The 16,627-nt window shown below is 53.2% G+C and overlaps 1 protein-coding gene across 9 annotated transcripts in view; it reads right to left on the reverse strand.

Annotated features, from left to right (window-relative positions):
• The window catches only part of DYSF (dysferlin), a 107,795-nt gene that overhangs the window by 79,192 nt on the left and 11,976 nt on the right, over window positions 1-16,627 (reverse strand). For 5 of the 9 annotated variants that reach the window (XM_054203464.1, XM_054203458.1, XM_054203457.1 and 2 more), the window contains exons 9-26: window positions 16,385-16,435; window positions 15,654-15,684; window positions 14,802-14,917; window positions 14,470-14,596; window positions 14,049-14,152; window positions 13,042-13,110; window positions 12,913-12,956; window positions 12,684-12,766; window positions 11,290-11,331; window positions 10,465-10,580; window positions 10,044-10,157; window positions 9,313-9,490; window positions 8,633-8,757; window positions 8,009-8,115; window positions 3,085-3,277; window positions 2,125-2,280; window positions 968-1,099; window positions 398-564 (exon numbers count right to left, since the gene is read on the reverse strand). In XM_054203464.1, coding sequence (XP_054059439.1) covers window positions 398-564; window positions 968-1,099; window positions 2,125-2,280; window positions 3,085-3,277; window positions 8,009-8,115; window positions 8,633-8,757; window positions 9,313-9,490; window positions 10,044-10,157; window positions 10,465-10,580; window positions 11,290-11,331; window positions 12,684-12,766; window positions 12,913-12,956; window positions 13,042-13,110; window positions 14,049-14,152; window positions 14,470-14,596; window positions 14,802-14,917; window positions 15,654-15,684; window positions 16,385-16,435 — 1,955 coding nt within the window. The remainder of the gene's footprint in view (window positions 1-397; window positions 565-967; window positions 1,100-2,124; window positions 2,281-3,084; window positions 3,278-8,008; window positions 8,116-8,632; window positions 8,758-9,312; window positions 9,491-10,043; window positions 10,158-10,464; window positions 10,581-11,289; window positions 11,332-12,683; window positions 12,767-12,912; window positions 12,957-13,041; window positions 13,111-14,048; window positions 14,153-14,469; window positions 14,597-14,801; window positions 14,918-15,653; window positions 15,685-16,384; window positions 16,436-16,627) is intronic. The other 4 variants (XM_054203466.1, XM_054203460.1, XM_054203459.1 and 1 more) reach the window with 1 other exon arrangement.

The raw sequence follows: 16,627 nt of genomic DNA on the forward strand, positions 1-16,627 counted from the left end.
GCCTAAAACACAGGCTGTGAATCCAGTGCAAGAAGATGGCAGAGCAGTGCTGAGCATCCACCATCCCCTCAGTGCCCTGCTGGGATCCCACCTCCAAAGCTCCTCAGCATGGAGCTTGCACAGGCACCCCAGTGAGCTGGGTGCTGGGGCCACCATGTCCATGAGTGCCTGTGCAGCACCCACCATGACAGGGACATCACCCATTGCAGAGCTGCATTTTGAATTAATGCTGTTGCCTACCAAAGACAGGACAGGCAGATGAGGAACCCCCCTGGCACCCCAGACCTCCATCCAGCTTTCTGGGTGACCTTGCCACCAGGTTAGCATCTGCTCAGGTTTTTGGGGTGTCCACAACAGCCCACCCAAGCTCTGCTCTTCGCAGAAAACTGTCACTTACGTCTTCTCCGGGCAGATGAACCAGTCTGCAGCCCAGGTCCATCCTGTGGAGGGGCGGAAGCTGTCCTTGGGCAGCTTAATCTTGCCAGTAACATCTGAGTATTTGGGGTAGGTCAGGCCAGTAGTACCCCAGTTCCCCACCAGCGCCAGTTTGGTCTGGTTCTCATACTGGGGGAGCAAATCAGAGAGGTTTTTGTGTTGGAGGCACAAAATCCCATGAATAATCCTTTTGAAATCCCATGAATAATCCCTTCCTTCCTGAAGAGCCCCCATCCTGAGGACAGACCTCCTGGGAAGAGCCTTACCCCACTACACCATCCCCTGCACCATGGGCACCCCCAGATTTCTCCCCCCGCCTCCCCGCCGCAGGCAGAAGGAGGTGTGAAGCCACAATGTGGCTGGATGTTAGTGGAAATGGCTCTTTCTTCTCATAGTTGATAGAGGCTTATGTGATACCACCTGGCAGTGCCCTCACCCACAGTCCAGCCCACCCCCTCCCCTCCATGGTGGAGGCAATGCCCACACCAGAGAGAAAAAAAAACCTTTAGGGTGGTCCCTGTGAGATGCTCACGGTTTCAGCAAAGACGGAGAGCTTCCCCTCGGCGTACTGGTTAAACTCCTTCTCATCGACCGACAGCCCGAACCAGAGCTGGACCCGGATCTGGACTGGGATCCTCGGACCCATCACCTCTTCCTGGGGATACTGCCGAAGGCAGAGCCCCATTAATATTCCCCAAGAAGGATATTAACGGGGGATGCTCAGGATATGAGGCTGGGGGCAGTAGGTATGAAGCCCCCGTGGCCCTGGCCAGGGGGATAGGTGGGACATGGAGCACCCCTGGGAACTGGTACATCAACAGTGTACAGAGCACTCTGGGGATGACCTTGAGGAGCTTCAAAGCCCTGGTGGTCAGGGCTTCTGCATCTTGTTGAGACACCCTTCAGGGCTAGGACATCCAACCCAGCCAACATACTTCAGCAAAAATAGAAAGAATAAACAGGGAGATGTCTCACTGCCCTTTTTTCTCTCCCTCAGTCACTTTTTTTTTCCCCTTCAAGTGATGCTAGTTTTCCATCCAGAGCTAAAGTGCAGAAAAAAACCCAATATATTTTGGTTGGTCTTTTGGTTCCAGCTGGGCTTGGGGTTTTGGGGTTTATTCAGTTTATTTTATTTCACTTTATTTTTTTAGAGCTTGTTCAGCACCGATTGTCTGCTCCCAAGCTGGCACACAGCAAAAGGCCAAAGAAATATCATTTGAGATGTGAGAAGCTTGGTAAGTGCCTGGCAGAGGAGGCCTCAGCTTAAATTTCCTGGGGTGGCAAAGGGTCAGGAATTTTGAAAAACGTAAAATAACATTAAAAAAAATTTAAAATATACGTATTTTTTTTTAAAAAAAGCACCATCTGGGCCAAACTGCGCCCATCTTCACTGCCCGGGAACTTGAAGAAAATAATAAGGTGTTCATGGGGATCTGCTGCAGATCCATGCAAGTGGAGCTGAACTCTACCAGAAGCACGACCAGGGTCTCACCACACAGGAACCAGCTTCAATAGAGTCAAAACTGAGGCTGGGGTTCCCCAGAGCCCCAGGCACTCATGGGTTAAAGCAGCCTGTTGTGTTGTGATGTCAGGTTTCCCTGCACGATTTCCTCTCTATCTGTTTTTTTTTAGGGGAAAATATTTTAAAAATTAATATCATGCATGCACGTACATCAAAAGCCAAGGTACCTTCAGGAAGATGGTCTGCAGCTTCCCACAGTTCTTGCCGCAGCAGCTGGAGATGTTCCTGGAGAAGAGGACCTCGTGGGCTGGCACGCGAGCATATGCTACGCGCTTGTCTCCCTGCAGCATCCAGATCACTATATCGGGCAGGCTGTTTTGGGGCTGGAAAACACAAAAGCTGTAGTGTCCAACCAGGGGGCTGCCAACTAACACATCAGCGGCAGAGGGATGCAGGAGGCTGGAAAGCAGCCATGCCCCAAGTCTTGCTGCCAACCCAAGCCCATAGAGTGAGACCAGTTGACCCAAAAGCCATCTCAGCAGCTCCGGATCCCATCTGGGTCTGGCCAGGGCAGAGCAAGCCCATGTTTCCCCAAGCTCTGTCCTCCACAGCCAGCCCAGGTCCATCTGGGTCTGGCCAGGGCAGAGCAAGCCCATGTTTCCCCAAGCTCTGTCCTCCACAGCCAGCCCAGGTCACTGCAGCAGCTTTGGTTGAGGGTTTACAGGCCGTGCTGTAAAGCTCTGCCATGAATAAGGCTAAAATCTCAATGGCGGGTGCCAAACCTGTTGCCTTCCTATCTCAGTTCACATCACTGCGGTGGGATGCACAGGGGGTCAGGACTCTGCCTGTGAGAGCGGCATCCTTTCTACTTCCCACCATACTGCCGGGCGATTGCTCGCAGCCATCGCACCAAAACAGCACCATGATGGCGAGCTTGGGAAGAACGAGACCCCTCCAAGGTGAAAATCACAGAATCACAGAATGGTGAGGGTTGGAAGGGACCTTCAGAGATCATCTAGTCCAACCCCCCTGCCAAAGCAGGTTCACCTAGAGCAGGTTGCACAGGAACACATCCAGGTGGGTTTCGAATGTCTCTAGAGAAGGAGACTCCACCACCTCTCTGGGCAGCCTGTTCCACCTGTTCCAGCTGTTCTGGACAGCTCCTGCCACCATCACAGCAGCGTTACCTCCTCTGCCATGGCCTTCAGCCTGGAGAGCCAGTCCTCTGCTTGCTCCAGGGCTGCCGACAGGCTGGAGTCCTCATGCTTGAGCTTCAGGGCTGCCTTCACAATCTGCTCCAGGTTGGTGCTGCGAAACCGGTACATGTTCTGGTCCAGGTGGGTGCTGGCCGGCTTCCCCAGGACGTCGGGCAGGGTCACGCTGCCAGGATGGGCAGAAATGTGGTATTAGTATCTTGCTCACCCTTTCATGGGGGTTTTGCTGCTTTTTCTTTTTTTTTTTTCCTCCTTTTCAGCAAGTTTCCAAAAAATTAACAAGCCACCGAAGATACATTTGTGGAACACAGGAATGCCAAGAGCAAAGGAGGTTCAAACCACACTTGCAGCCCCCACGCATCACCCACAGCAGCCAGGACGGGGCCCTGGCTGAGCCGTGCACACCACATACACACACACACGCATTTGAATATAAATTGATTCAAGCTGCTGGATAAGCATCTCTGGAGTCGGGAGGATCTTCTCTGCGCTGAGTCATTTAGAGGTTTTCCTGTAAAATGCAGTGATTTACGGTGCTGCCGGTTATTAATGCTCTTCTTGCTCCCAGCTCCTGAGCCACAGCCCCCTGCCAGCCCCAGCATTCCCCCCTCGGGCTGGGACTGGGCTCCGCAAGCCCCGTTTTCATTGCATGATAAACAAGAAGGACAAATCTCTTGCCCAGCTGTGCTCATCGAGACGTGACGCAGACATGCACACGCTGTGGTACCTGCCCGGGATGGCTTCAGTGCAGGTTGTCCCAGGTTGATAACGTGGATTCCTTTAACGAGAGGCTTAGTGAGAAATTTAGGGAGAAATTTAGTTCTTTCATTTCTTATTGGGTTTACTGCATTTTCCCAAGGGGAGCCAGGACGCTGCGGGCTGTGCTAATTAGCCTAACTGTTCAGTGGCATCCTGTGCCAGGAGGTAAATTAAAAGACCATGTTGGGGTTGCAGCCCCAAGCCCTCCACGGTTAGATCGATCGTGTTCCGTGAACTCAATTCTGTGTGGCCACACTTCATTTGTGTATTTATTACGTTACGAGGGAGCTGCTAATGAGCTGACCTCCCAGTCGTTTTCTGCAGCTTGCTATGTCACTGGTGGCTGGGAAGGACACTTCTCACCCACCATGCAAACACCACTTTGTGGCAGAAACTAGGATGTACTTCAATATCCTTGCAGGAACATGGAAAAAAAAAAAAAAGAAAAAGAAAAAAAAGAACCCTAAATATACCCACTGCAGTTGAATTTAATTTCAGAAAGATAAACTATACAACTATGCAAAAAAAAGAGGAATGTGCTAAAGAGCTGTGGAAATGAGGAGCAGAAAGGGTTAAATCCTATAGGCAGCATGGAAATGGTTTGAAGACATCTTGTTCCTGAGATTTGTGCCTCACGTTGGAGACCTGTAAAAACTACAAGTTAAATGAAGTTAAATTGTGTTTAAATGGAAAAATTCAAAAGACCATGGACTCCACCAAACGAGATGTAAAAATACCATGAAGTATCTAAAAAAAAATAAAATTAAAGCAAAAAGATGGCAGAGTCCCCATTAAAAGCCTAAAACCTAAAGAACTATTCCTGTTCAGGCAGATAAATGACATGAGGAAAGTGTGCTGGTGAACCGGAGATGGAAGCAGCATTTTTCAGAGCAAAAAAGCTGGGATCCGGGATGACGTCAGGGCAGAGCCCCTTATCAGGGTCCAGCCTGCCTCGGCGTCTGGGAGGAAATCAGTCAAGCAGCAAATCGCTTGCAATTCAGGTAGGAAAGGGCTGGATGGTTGGGTGGCATCTGAAGCTTTGTGCTTAGTATTGCTTAATATTAATATGATCAGAAGACTGGAAGGAGCAACATGATGGCAACATCAGAGAGACCTGGAAGGATCTTGGGGAACCATAAATCAGTGAGTCTGACTCTTGCATCTGACAAACTATCAGAAACCACAACTAAGAGAAGAGCAGGAAGGTGGACAACCTGGACCCGAGAGGTCGCCTGCGGAGGGATGCTGGGGTACTGGTACAGCCTGCCTGGGCTCCCCGGCAGGCCGCAGCACTGCCCTTCCCCAAGGGCTCTGCCACCCAGGACCAAGAGGATGGTCATCTCCTGGGCAAAGAGCTCGTTAAAAGGCAGGTGGCAAAAGATAGAGGCATTGCGTTCAGCCACAATGATGGGTCCTGCGTTGGCTGTTACCACTCCAGGCACAGATTATTAGGAAAAAGCAAAAGGGCTGAACTGAGAACATCACTGTGCCAGCACATAAATGCGTGATGCATCCTCACATGAATGTTGTGCCTCCAGCTGGGGAAAGATGCGCTGGAATTGGACAAGTACAAGGAAGCCCAAAAGGATGATCAAAAACACGCACCAACTTCTGCATCGGGGCTCTCTGGCCACCCCATGCTTATTTTGCCATGCTCCCAGCTCCAGCAGGTGGCAGGGTCAATTCACTGGCAGCTCTCTTCCAAGCTCTAGCACAGAGCTAATCCTCGCGGGAGACAAGGCCAGGAGCAGAGGGACAAAACCCACCCTTCAGGTCAGCGCTGCTGCCCATCAGCATGAAAGAGCTGCAGGAGCTGCCTGAATCTGGCTGCAATTCAATGTTTTGGGCACTTGGTTTTGCCACGACTCATCTTTCCCTAACTTTGTCCATTTGTATGCTACTTCCAATTCTTTTCTTTTCCAGAGAACAGCGGTCTACTGTCTCTTCACACAAAGGTCTGGAAAACAGACGTGGACAAGGCAATGCCAGCAGCACATCGCTGTTTTCCTACTGGGAACAGGAGGCAGAGAGACCCCCTCCCACTGGGACCCTTTCACCAGAGAGGTTCAGATCTGGAGGAGGATGGGGACATACTAGAGAATGGCAGGGGGTTGTCCCATTGCTCCGAAATCCTGATGGAAAGCAGCTCTGCCCTGGCTGAGAGCAGAGACCAAGCTTTGGCAGCATCATGGGGGGAGCCACAGACAGGTCTGACCGCACAGCTCAGCTTGTCTCCCTCGGAGCAGAGAGCGTATTGGGGTGTGGAACCCCCCAAAATCCATCGGGGGTGTTCCTGCTGCCCCCACCAGGGGTATTACCCTCACCAGCCAGCCCTGGTCCCCGCGCCAAGCCCTTGCAGAGACAGAGGAGCCGCATCCTGCAGGAGCTGAGCACAGAGTGGGGCCAGGAGCCAGTGGGAACCATGGGCTTGGCACATCCCGCAGACACATTTTTCCCCTCCCGCTTAATTGAATTTGTTTTGGAGGGCACAGCATCTCTGGAAAACCCAAAGCCATGGCTCATCCCTCAGGTCCCGTCCCATGTGCCCAAGAGAGGTGAGGGGGGGCGGGTATCAACAGCCCATCAGATGGCTCTGACCTTTCCAGCAGAGCCAGCGTGCGTGGAGGGCAAAACACATCTCCTTTATGAGTCTCAAAAGCAAATAAAAAGGGAGGTTGTAAGTATATGTGTGTGTTTTTTTAAGCATGTCCTCCAGGAGGTCGGTGGAGCAGGATCAGCTTGTTCAAGGTCTCCTTGCCGTAGGGAAGGAGGTGTCTGGTCCCACACGGGTGTCACAGGAGGGTCCAGAGAGGCTGCACCTTTGTGTCCACTGCCCCTCCACGACCTCTCCTTGACCCTTTCAAAGAGCAGAGAGGGTGGAAAGGGGGACCTAGGGCTCAGCACCATCTCCCCAACCTTAGGTGATTGGCACAAGCCCAGGTGGACAGTGTGCATGGTCCTGCAGGCTGGTGGCTCTTGTGGAAGGGGTGGGGAACGACTGGTCCCAGCAGGTTTGGTGGACTCAGGGACAGCCAAGAAGCCCAAATTTTCTCTCTCTGCTGAGGTAAAGCAACAAGAGCCACCACACAAGTTTGGTGGCCACAGAGGTCCACCCATGACAGGCACCGATTGCTACCAATGGGCTGTTCCAGCCCACTGCGGGGCTGTCTTCACAGCTTGGCTGCTCTCCACCTACCTCTCAAGGCACGAAAGCTCCAAGAGGCATGGCATCGCTCTTAATTCTCCTTGGCAAGGGCTTGCCCAGGGCTAAAAACACATCGATGATCCTACTATTGCCCTTCCCCAAATTGATGGCATGGAGCTGCTGCAGGAAAGTTGTGTGGCCAGGCATGGCCATGGGATGGGACTTGGAGGTCATGGCCATACCTGAAGGGGAACCATGGTCCAAAGACCCTGGTGAGGTCAGTCCCTGAAACACCTTCTTCAAGGTCTGAGTTGTCCTTGGGATAAAGCATCATGGTCATACCGCAGCAATGCTCCCCAGAGCAGCTCCTTATGCCCACAAAGCACAATCCAGCCCAAAAAAATGGGCTACACAGAAGGAAAGCCCCCGGCACCCCGCCAGCCTCCCTTGAATGAACGTTCAAGTGCTTGAGAAGTGCTCAGAAAGGCAAAGCAGCAGATGCTGCTGGTGCTGCCCATGGGGACGGAAGGATGGCTGTGCCATCCAGCCCTGCAACATCCCTGTCCCCTGGTCCAGCTGTTGGATACACGACACCCACGCACAGCCGAACAACGCCTCTGGGTGCTCTGCATGGGTGACTCCTACACAGCATACGCAAGACTCAACCTGGAAGCCCCATCAGTGGCTCCTCACTCCACAAGCCCCACCGTCCCTCCGGCTTGGCCAGTCTGGCTCCGGCTCCTGCCCCAACACAATGCCGCTCATTGAGGTGAGCCACGCTGCAGCCCTTGCATGAAGGCTGGAAATTTATGACTTGCTTTAAATGTCACCTTTTCAACTCCGTGCCTTGGCTCAGCAACCTTTGAAGCAAACATTAGCAAATGACCGCAGTTTTTCAGAGAAAAAAAAAAGAAGTCGCCCCTTCCAAGATAAATACGTGGTCTCGCAATGAATGGCATGAAAAGGCTCACAGTCAAAACTGGCAGAAAATACCTGCAGTCAGCGATGATGTCATCCATCAGCTGGGCACCCAGGACATCCAGTTCACTCGGTGAGCGGTTGGCCTTGAGAGCAAGGTGGACCTTCTCCATGTTTGCTTCCTGTACAATAGACAGGGAAGAGGAGCTGCACAGTGAGGGGACGCCCCATCGCCCCACTCCACCCCATATCCAGGACCCTCCCAGCGAGTGCCTGGGACTGCTCCCTGTGATCAGAAACTCCAGTCTGGGTCCCACCAGGGCTCTGCACCTCTGGTTTTGCTCCTATTGGAGCTCTGGGAGAAAATGACAGTGAAATACAGCACGAAATCCCATAAATAGCTCAGGAGCTGACGGAAGGTCCTTGCCTCCTACACCTGCATCAGTAGGCATGTGGGTGGCATAGCAAAGCACTCCATTCACACCCCCCTGTCAATCCAGTGGGGATGAGGGTGGTCCCTCCATCACTCCTGATGCTGAGCGGGGCACTCAGGACACCAACAGATTTCCCCTCCACAGCACAAAAGTCATTAAACCCCAAACCTGACCCAGCCTGAAGACGGCCTCTGTCCCTTCCCTGTCCCCCCAGGCAGGATGCAAAAAGGAAGTGGATGATGCTTCTTGCCACCACAGCACTCACCAGCCTGTCTGCTGCATAGTGGAGAAGGTTTTGGGCATCAGTCCGATAGCTGATATCTTCCCAGTAGGATGACAACACCACCACGGGCTTCACATTGCCCCAGGGCAGGTAGTAATACTGACAACCTGAAGGGCACAGCACACTGGTGAGCTCATGATATTGGAGTGACGGCAGACCCCAGGATAGGAATTATGTTCACCAAATCCATGTGCAACAGAGCAATGCATACCAAGGTTCAAAGGGATGTGCAGCAACTTCCATGGCTGCAGCAGCTCCTGCAGAGCAGAGAGGCCAGAAAGCAGCACAACCACCCCAGTGGGGTGAGGACACCTCACACCAGAGCGAGAGGCCCAGAGGAGCCAGGGAAAGCCACCCCAAAGCACTGGCTCTTCCTTGAAGAGAAATGGGCACTGTTAGCGCTGAGATACTGCTCAAAAACCACTTTAAGCCAGCACAGAGCTGAGAGGAGTAGTCCTGGCTTCCCTGCTCCTCCGCAGTGACATATTCCCCCCTTCACAGCATGGTTGAGGTGGGCAAGGACCTCTGGAGGTCATCTGGTCTAACCCCTGCTCAAGCAGGACCATATCCACCAGCTGGGGTTTTAATACCTCCAAGGATGGAGACTCCACACCCGCCCTGGGCAGCCTGTCCTAGTGCTTGGTCACCCCCATGTTACTCACCATCAAAGACAGCCCGGCTGTACTGAGTGGTGGAGGCCAAGGGCAGGCAGGTGTTGTCAAATTTGTTGCCGTAGTTGCCAATGCTGACCTCAAACTGGATGGCATCATCCACGTCTTGGAGCATGGTGGCTGAGTAGAAGGCAGCAAAGAGGGAGTACTTCCGACGGCGCAGGTACTTCTGCAACAAGCACAGGACCATGTCCATAGAGGAGACACCATCACCGCCCTCCTACACACAGACCCTCCACTACCCCGACACACACCAGCTCAGTGAGGCCTCCAAGACAACCAGGTTTATTGCAGGGAAGAAAAGCATACGTTGCAGCAAGGGAAATTTGGATGAGATATTTAGGAAAAACTTGACAAAGGAGAAGGCTAGAACTTTCCATAAAAAATGCAGTTTAAACCTGAAGAAACAAGTAGATGGAGCACATTTGTGATAGCACTCAAGTTAGGATTGGGTTCCTGCTGAAGCAAATCTCCCATCCCTCCACGTTACCGTGGTCTCCTCTCTACCACGCAGCAGCTCAGATGGAGCAAGCTGGACACCTTGGGATGGAAACACAGCAGGAAACACCCCCCAGGAACTCATCAACCACTCCATCGCTCACAGGACATCACCCACCCAGGACCAACATCTGCACCCCTTCCCTAGTGCCCCACATGCCATGCCGCTAGAGGGCTGAACCCAGAGCCCGTAGGGTTGGATACCTCATGGAGACCCCCATTACCTCCACCCGCAGGATGTCATCCGCAGAAATGTCCTCCACCTTCTGCTCCACGTGTTCCACCAGTTTGGTTTCCAGCTCCACCAGCATCCTGCCACGATACGCGACTCCCTCACCCTTGGGGTAGACCAGGGACAGGTGTCAGGACCCCGGTACCCACTCCCCGCAGGCAAGTTCTGCTTTTGATTTCAGTGGGCTTCATTGCAGAGGAGTGAGATCAGGCAAAGTATTTCTGCAAGCACTTCCAAGGTAGAGAGCGTTTGGGCAGCAGAGCAATATCGAGAGGTTTTTAGCCAGCAGGAATAGCCAGAAAACGCGGTGCAGGCTCCTAACAACAAAGCCAGTTTGGGTTAATAGCAGCTTTCTTTTGGCAAGGAGGAGCGGCAGTTTAGTTTAGGTTGTGCTGGAAAGAAGCCGACGTCACCTTTCCTAAATTGAGTGTCTCGTAAGGGTCGGGGAAACCGGTGAACTCCCGGGGGCTGCCGTAGAGGTTGATATAGCAGGGACCGAAGGTCGGCAGGAACCCGAGCCCATCGTCCGCTGGAGAACGCAGGGGAAAAGAGCAGTTAGAGAGTCCTGAAGGCACCTCGGGGATGTGTCTCCCAGGACTTTGCTGCAGGGCCATGGGGACCACACGCATGCAATCATCAACCAAAATGCTGAAGTTTTTCACCTCCTTTAAATCCTATGAGAGCTTACCTTTTTGCAGGAGAAAGACAAGGTGGGTGTGGGGCTGTGCAGGGGACACAGAGCTTCCCAGTCCCAGGAAGGGTGCCCAGAGAAGGGGAGCATAAATTTGCTGGTATGAACCAGCATAGGGGATTTACACCAGCCGAGGAGACAGTAAGAGAGGGCTGGGAAGAGAGCGGCTCATTTTTATGAAACCTCAAGCAGAAGGAGCAGCAAAGCAGCAGAAATCATTTGCAGGGTCCTGCTCTGAGCTCCCGAGCTGGCTGCTCCCCGCGCACAGCTGGCTCAGCACGTAACACACACTAGACCACAAAGACATCGCTGCCCAACGTGGACACCCCAAAGCTGCTGTGGGGAAGGGCAGTAGAGCCCTTTCCCTGCTCCTGCAGGGCAGGGGGAGGCCATGCTGGAGCCATCCACTCCTCCCACCAAGGTGCCAAGGCACAACGCAGCCGATGCTCCCTGAGCTCAGGTGCCAGCGCTCCAGCCCTGACAGCATCTGAACCAGCAAAACAATTACCAAGCGGCGATTGCAAACCGAGAGGCTAAGGGGACGTACAGTCTGTGGCTTTCAGAGGCTTCACGAGAGCAGGAAACTCATCTGAGGCACAAAGAAATGGAGAGAGGTTAGGAAAGGCTGGCAGAGGAGTGTGGAGGAAGGATGGAGAGTTATGGGAAAAGAGGGTGGATGCTCTCGTGGGCTTCTTGTGCCGACAGACATTAGAGAGACAGAGAGAGAACGGGGGAGGTTGTTACACAGCCTTATCGCCCTTCCAGATTGGTGTGAAACAGGAGGATTTGAGCATTGCTGAAGGATGTTCCACGTGCTGTGAAAGTTGGATGGACCTGCAGTTCCCCAGCACCTCCTCAGGATGAGGCAGGTCTCAGTGGTGGGATGGGGTGTGCAGGTCCCAGGCAGACCCCTCACAGCCTCCTCCTCCCTCCCTGGCCTCTCTCTCTCTCTCTCTCTCCAGATCAGCCCAGAAGCTGCACTTTAACTGGGGAAGAGGGGGGCTGGACACAAGTACCATGGTGGAGAACAGTGCTGCACCCCAACTCCACACCTGCATGCGCGGCCGGGCAGTGCTGGGCGGGTGCAGGCTGTGGGACATGCAGCTGCAGCTTTGCACTGGGCTCAAGCCCTGGAGGCTGCTGCCAGGTCCATCCCATGCCCCTACAGCATAGGGATGCTCATGATGAGTTGGGGATTTGCAGGGCACCCGAGAGACTCAGAGATGCACAAAGCAAAGGGAGCAGAGTGAGAGCTCGTTAGCAGCAGGAGACGCTCATGCAGGTTAGGGCAGCCCCTGCTCCTGGCCCTGTATGGGTCTCAGCCCCACCACAAGCGTGTCCCACTTTCCTGCCCTCCCACTCGGCGCAGGCAACATGGTCAGCGTCACCCAACCAATCCCTGCAAGCACCTCTGCAGCAGCCCTTTGCTTCGGAAAGCCCCTGGGACTTGGAGCAGCACCCTCAGGACAAGCTGGACCTCAACCCCCATCCAACCCTGTGACAGCCCTGAAATGACACCTAAGGAGCAGCTGCCAGTGGAGGCATGCACAGGTGGGACCTGGCATCTTCCTGCACCAGTGACACTGCTGCCCATCACCAACCACAAAGGAGAACCACAGCCACCTCCACTCAGCAACAAAAAGAAGAAGCAAAACCTCCAGCACACCATGGCCCTGCAGCTTCCCATTCCAACACCCCTGGGAGGACCTAAAGATCTTCAAAAACCACCACAAACCAGGAGGGGCCAGGTCCAACCAGAAAACAGAGTGCAGGATGGAGAAACCTCCAGCAACCCGTCACACGTCTCCTCCAGCACCGGCAACTTTGCAGGGACCATCGTGGCTGTGACATCCTCCAAGCCAACACCAACCTCCAGCCACAAGCATGCAGTGCTCCTTCATGGCCATGCACCCCAAATCCCATCCTGCTGCCCCCCCTTACCCTCTAGCTCCCCGCCAGGGGCCGAGATCTTGGACATGCAGAGGTAGGCGGTGCCGATGATATCATTGTGCGTCACACGGTCCCTGCAACACAAACCACGATGCTGTCACATCGTGGACCAAGGGGGTTTGCCCATGGGGCCTCCCCCTGCACATCCCACTCTACCAGCTCAGTTTTCCCCATGGGCAGGCACAGGCAGCCCCCCCCAGTGAGCCCCCTCCCCTCTCACCAGTCGGTCACCCGGATCCTCATCTTCTCACACATGGAAGGGAACTGGGAAAAGAGGCATGGAGAAGAGCGGTGAATGGTGGTGGGAGTGAGCAGGCAGGAGCGGGGCTGCAGGGGTACCAGTGCTCACCATCGCTGGCAGCGTTAGGCACTGGTTCCACTGTGGGTTGGCATTCTTCTCCAGGATCCTCGAGTAAAGCTGGAGGTGCGAGATGGGGGATGAAAAGTCAGTGCCACCCCAGTGCTTGCAGCTCACAGCTACGTTTCAGCAAAGCCAGGCTGCTGCATGTCCCATCCACAGAGCTGGAATGTCTCAGATCCCCAAAATACAGACTCCATTCAATGGGTGGCCTGGTGGGGCTCTGCATCACGTTGGTAAACCCCTCTGTGCAAGAGGCAGAGAATGATATGGGCTGCTCCGAGATCTCACTACCCCAGGACCACCAGAAACTCACCCCCTTCCTGCTGTGTTTGCTCAGGGTAATGTCCTGAGCCTCTGTTCCCCCCAGGCACTGTCCCCAGGGAAAGATTTATGGGCAGGGGAGAATCTCAGCCCTTCAGTGCTGCTGTGCATCAAAAGATAAGTGGCAGCTCATGGGCATATCGCTTGGCAAAGGCACTGGAGGGGACCCGGAAGCAAAGGGAGCAGGACAGGGTTCTGCAAAGCCACCAGCATCACCTCCACACCCTGGCTGGCCATGGGGCGACATTTGGTCGTGAGGGGACACAGCCAGTCGTTCGCTTCAGGCAGCACCAGGAAGAGCAGCACAACCCTCCACTGCTGCACTGTCCCCTTTCCCCAGGCGCTCAGCCTCTCCATCCACATTTTTAATGCAACAGCACCACGAAGAGCCCAGCGAAGAAATTACTCCGGTGCAGCCCGGCACGTCGCATCCGGCAGCACAACTCAGCTCGAAGCCAGCCATGCACACTGGGATGGGGCTAGGGATGTTGGCTGGGCTCTTCTCAGCCCGCAGCTTCAGGACATGGCAATCCAAAGGAAGAGGGTAGGGTATAACAAGGATTGATGGGATCTTTGCAAATGCTCCAGCAAAGCAAAGGACTAAATTTTCCCCATGCACGGCTGCCATCCCAGGCCCAGGGACCGGGGGTTGCTGCTCCACTCCAGCCGCTCACCGTCTTGCCCGCAAAGCTGACTTCCACGAAAGGATCAACCAGGTTCTTCTTGTTGCTCTCAAAGCCGAAGATCTGCCTGACGTTGTCCATGACAGCATCATCCACTGAGAGGGGAAGGACATGCTGAAAGCTCATGGAAGTGCGATGGCCACAGCTTTCCAGGCAGGCTGTCCCACCAGCCAGGCAGCACATCTCCATTGAGCCAGGTGGGGATGGGCAGGAGGGTAAATACCAGTTTGCACCATTAAGAAACTTATCTCCCAGTATGTTACGACTGACCAATATCTACAAGGTCTTTGGACCAAAGCTATGGATAAAGTTTCCTTATCTGTGCACTTACTCCTCCTCCAGCATATTGCAACCTGCTGCAATACCAAGGGATGGATCCAGTATGCTCCAGTCCAGCAAAGGAAACACTTACTCTGGGGCAAGTCTTCAGCTTTGAAGATTTTCAGGCAGAAATGAGCCCCTCTCAGGGTTACCCCAGTAGGACGCAGGAGGTTGCCCTCGATGTCTTCCTTGTCTTCAGAGACTTCCTTCTTCTCCAGCTGTAGGACAACAGGACAAGAGGAGAACAAAACCAAGCTTCCCAAAAGTCCTGAAATGAGCAGCAAAACTCCAAAATCCAGCACCTTGCCCCCAAAACAGAGAAAGATCAAAGCTGCAGCTTCCCTGGGAACAGGCATGGGGTTTGATTGCCCACGGTGGTGGATTACCATGGTTGGAGAGTCCCCCCATCAAGGTGATACTCACAGGAGCTTCATCACCAGGTCCCAGCACAAACAGGCTGACTTTCAGATAGCCCTTGGCCCCCGCAGAGAAGTCCTCCGGGTCAGAGAGCAACAGCCATTTTCTAAGGAAAGCATGTTCTGGGGGAGAAAAGAGATTGAGACCCATGTGCTGGTCCTCAGTTGTGCAGGGAAATGGCTTCAAGGATGCTGTTGGGTGGGTTTGCTCCTTTTATATGCTCCTTTTATATAGAATGGAATGGAATGTAACGGAATGGAAATTAGAATAGAACAGAATAGAATAGTTTATGGTTGGGCTCAATAATCTTAAAGGTCTTCTCCAATCTAAATGATTCTATGATTCAGTTGGAAGGGACCTACAACGATCATCTAGTCCAACTGCATGACCACTTCAGGGCTGACCAAAAGTTAAAGCATGTTATTAAGAGATTTTCCTTGTAGGTCTTAACACTTTACAGCTAAAATTACCAAGCTTTTCTCTGTAGTGATTAGGGTAGGAAATTTTTTCTAAGTATCATTTTGTCTTCTTTGAGATAAAATAATAGATAAAAGATCAAATAATGAGCCAGACTCAAGACCAAAAAAAGTGAGCTGGGCTGCACTGGTAGGGCTTTCTGCCAGCAAGTCGGTGGCACAATGACTTGAAAGCCTCAAAGATGTATGTCTTGGGAAAGGGATGAGAAATGGGTGGTGATGATGGATATAGGGACATGTCTGGGTTTATATATGGGAGATCTGTAATGTGTGTGTGCATTTCCCCTATGTTTGGCCCCCCCAAAAAAAGGTTTCCCGTAGCGACTCCCCAGCGCCGCAGGAAGTGACCCTGGCCCAGACCCTGACGGTTTGCTGGACTCACTTGGCTCGGAGTAAATGGTTTCGACATCCATCTGTAAAACAAAACAAAAAAGAAATGCCAGCATTCACCCCATGGGTCAGCGTGTCGGAAAACATAGAATCACAGAATCATAGAATCTTCATGGTTGGAAAGGACCTTTGAGATCATCCAGTCCAATCAAACAACCTACAATCTCTGCCACTAGAGCATGCCCTGAAGTGCCACATCTAGACGTTTCTTAAACACCTCCAGGGATGGTGACTCAACCACCTCCCTGGGCAGGCTGTCCCAGTGCCTGACCACTCTTTCAGCAAAGTAATTCTTCCTAATCTCTAATCTAAACCTCCCCTGCCGCAGCTTCAGACCATTTCGTCTGGTCCTGTCATTATTCACTGGGGAGAAGAGGCCAACACCCACCTCTCTACCACCTCCTTTCAGGTAGTTGTAGAGGGCAATGAGGTCCCCCCTCAGCCTCCTCTTCTCCAAGCTAAACATGCCCAGCTCCCTCAGCCTCTCCTCACATGACCTGGTCTCCAGACCCCTCACCAGCCTGGTAGCTCTCCTCTGGACACGCTCCAGCACTTCAATGTCCCTCTTGTACAGAGGGGCCCAGAACTGAACACAGCACTCGAGGTGAGGCCTCACCAGTGCCGAGTACAGAGGCACGATCACTTCCCTGCTCCTGCTGGCCATGCTATTCCTGATACAAGCCAGATACAAATATGGGGGAAGAGGAGAGATGGCAGCCTCACCCGAAACTCCCCAATCACCGAGTCCGTCCGGAAAGACCGAGAGTCCACAACCTGTGGAATGAAAATAAAGCAAAAATGGTAAAACCAGCCCAAACCCTCCCAGGGTGGAGGAACCCCCCAAAATGCCCTCCTGGAACAGAGGGGGACGTTTCCCTGGGCGCTGTGGGGAGGGGGACAGGGCAATGGCCCTGAGCATCGCCCCAGCCCTCCCGAGGGGCAGGGCTGATATTTGCTGAAGCTCAC

Source organism: Rissa tridactyla, chromosome 5 (assembly GCF_028500815.1).
Source record: "Rissa tridactyla isolate bRisTri1 chromosome 5, bRisTri1.patW.cur.20221130, whole genome shotgun sequence".
Lineage (NCBI taxonomy): Eukaryota > Metazoa > Chordata > Aves > Charadriiformes > Laridae > Rissa > Rissa tridactyla.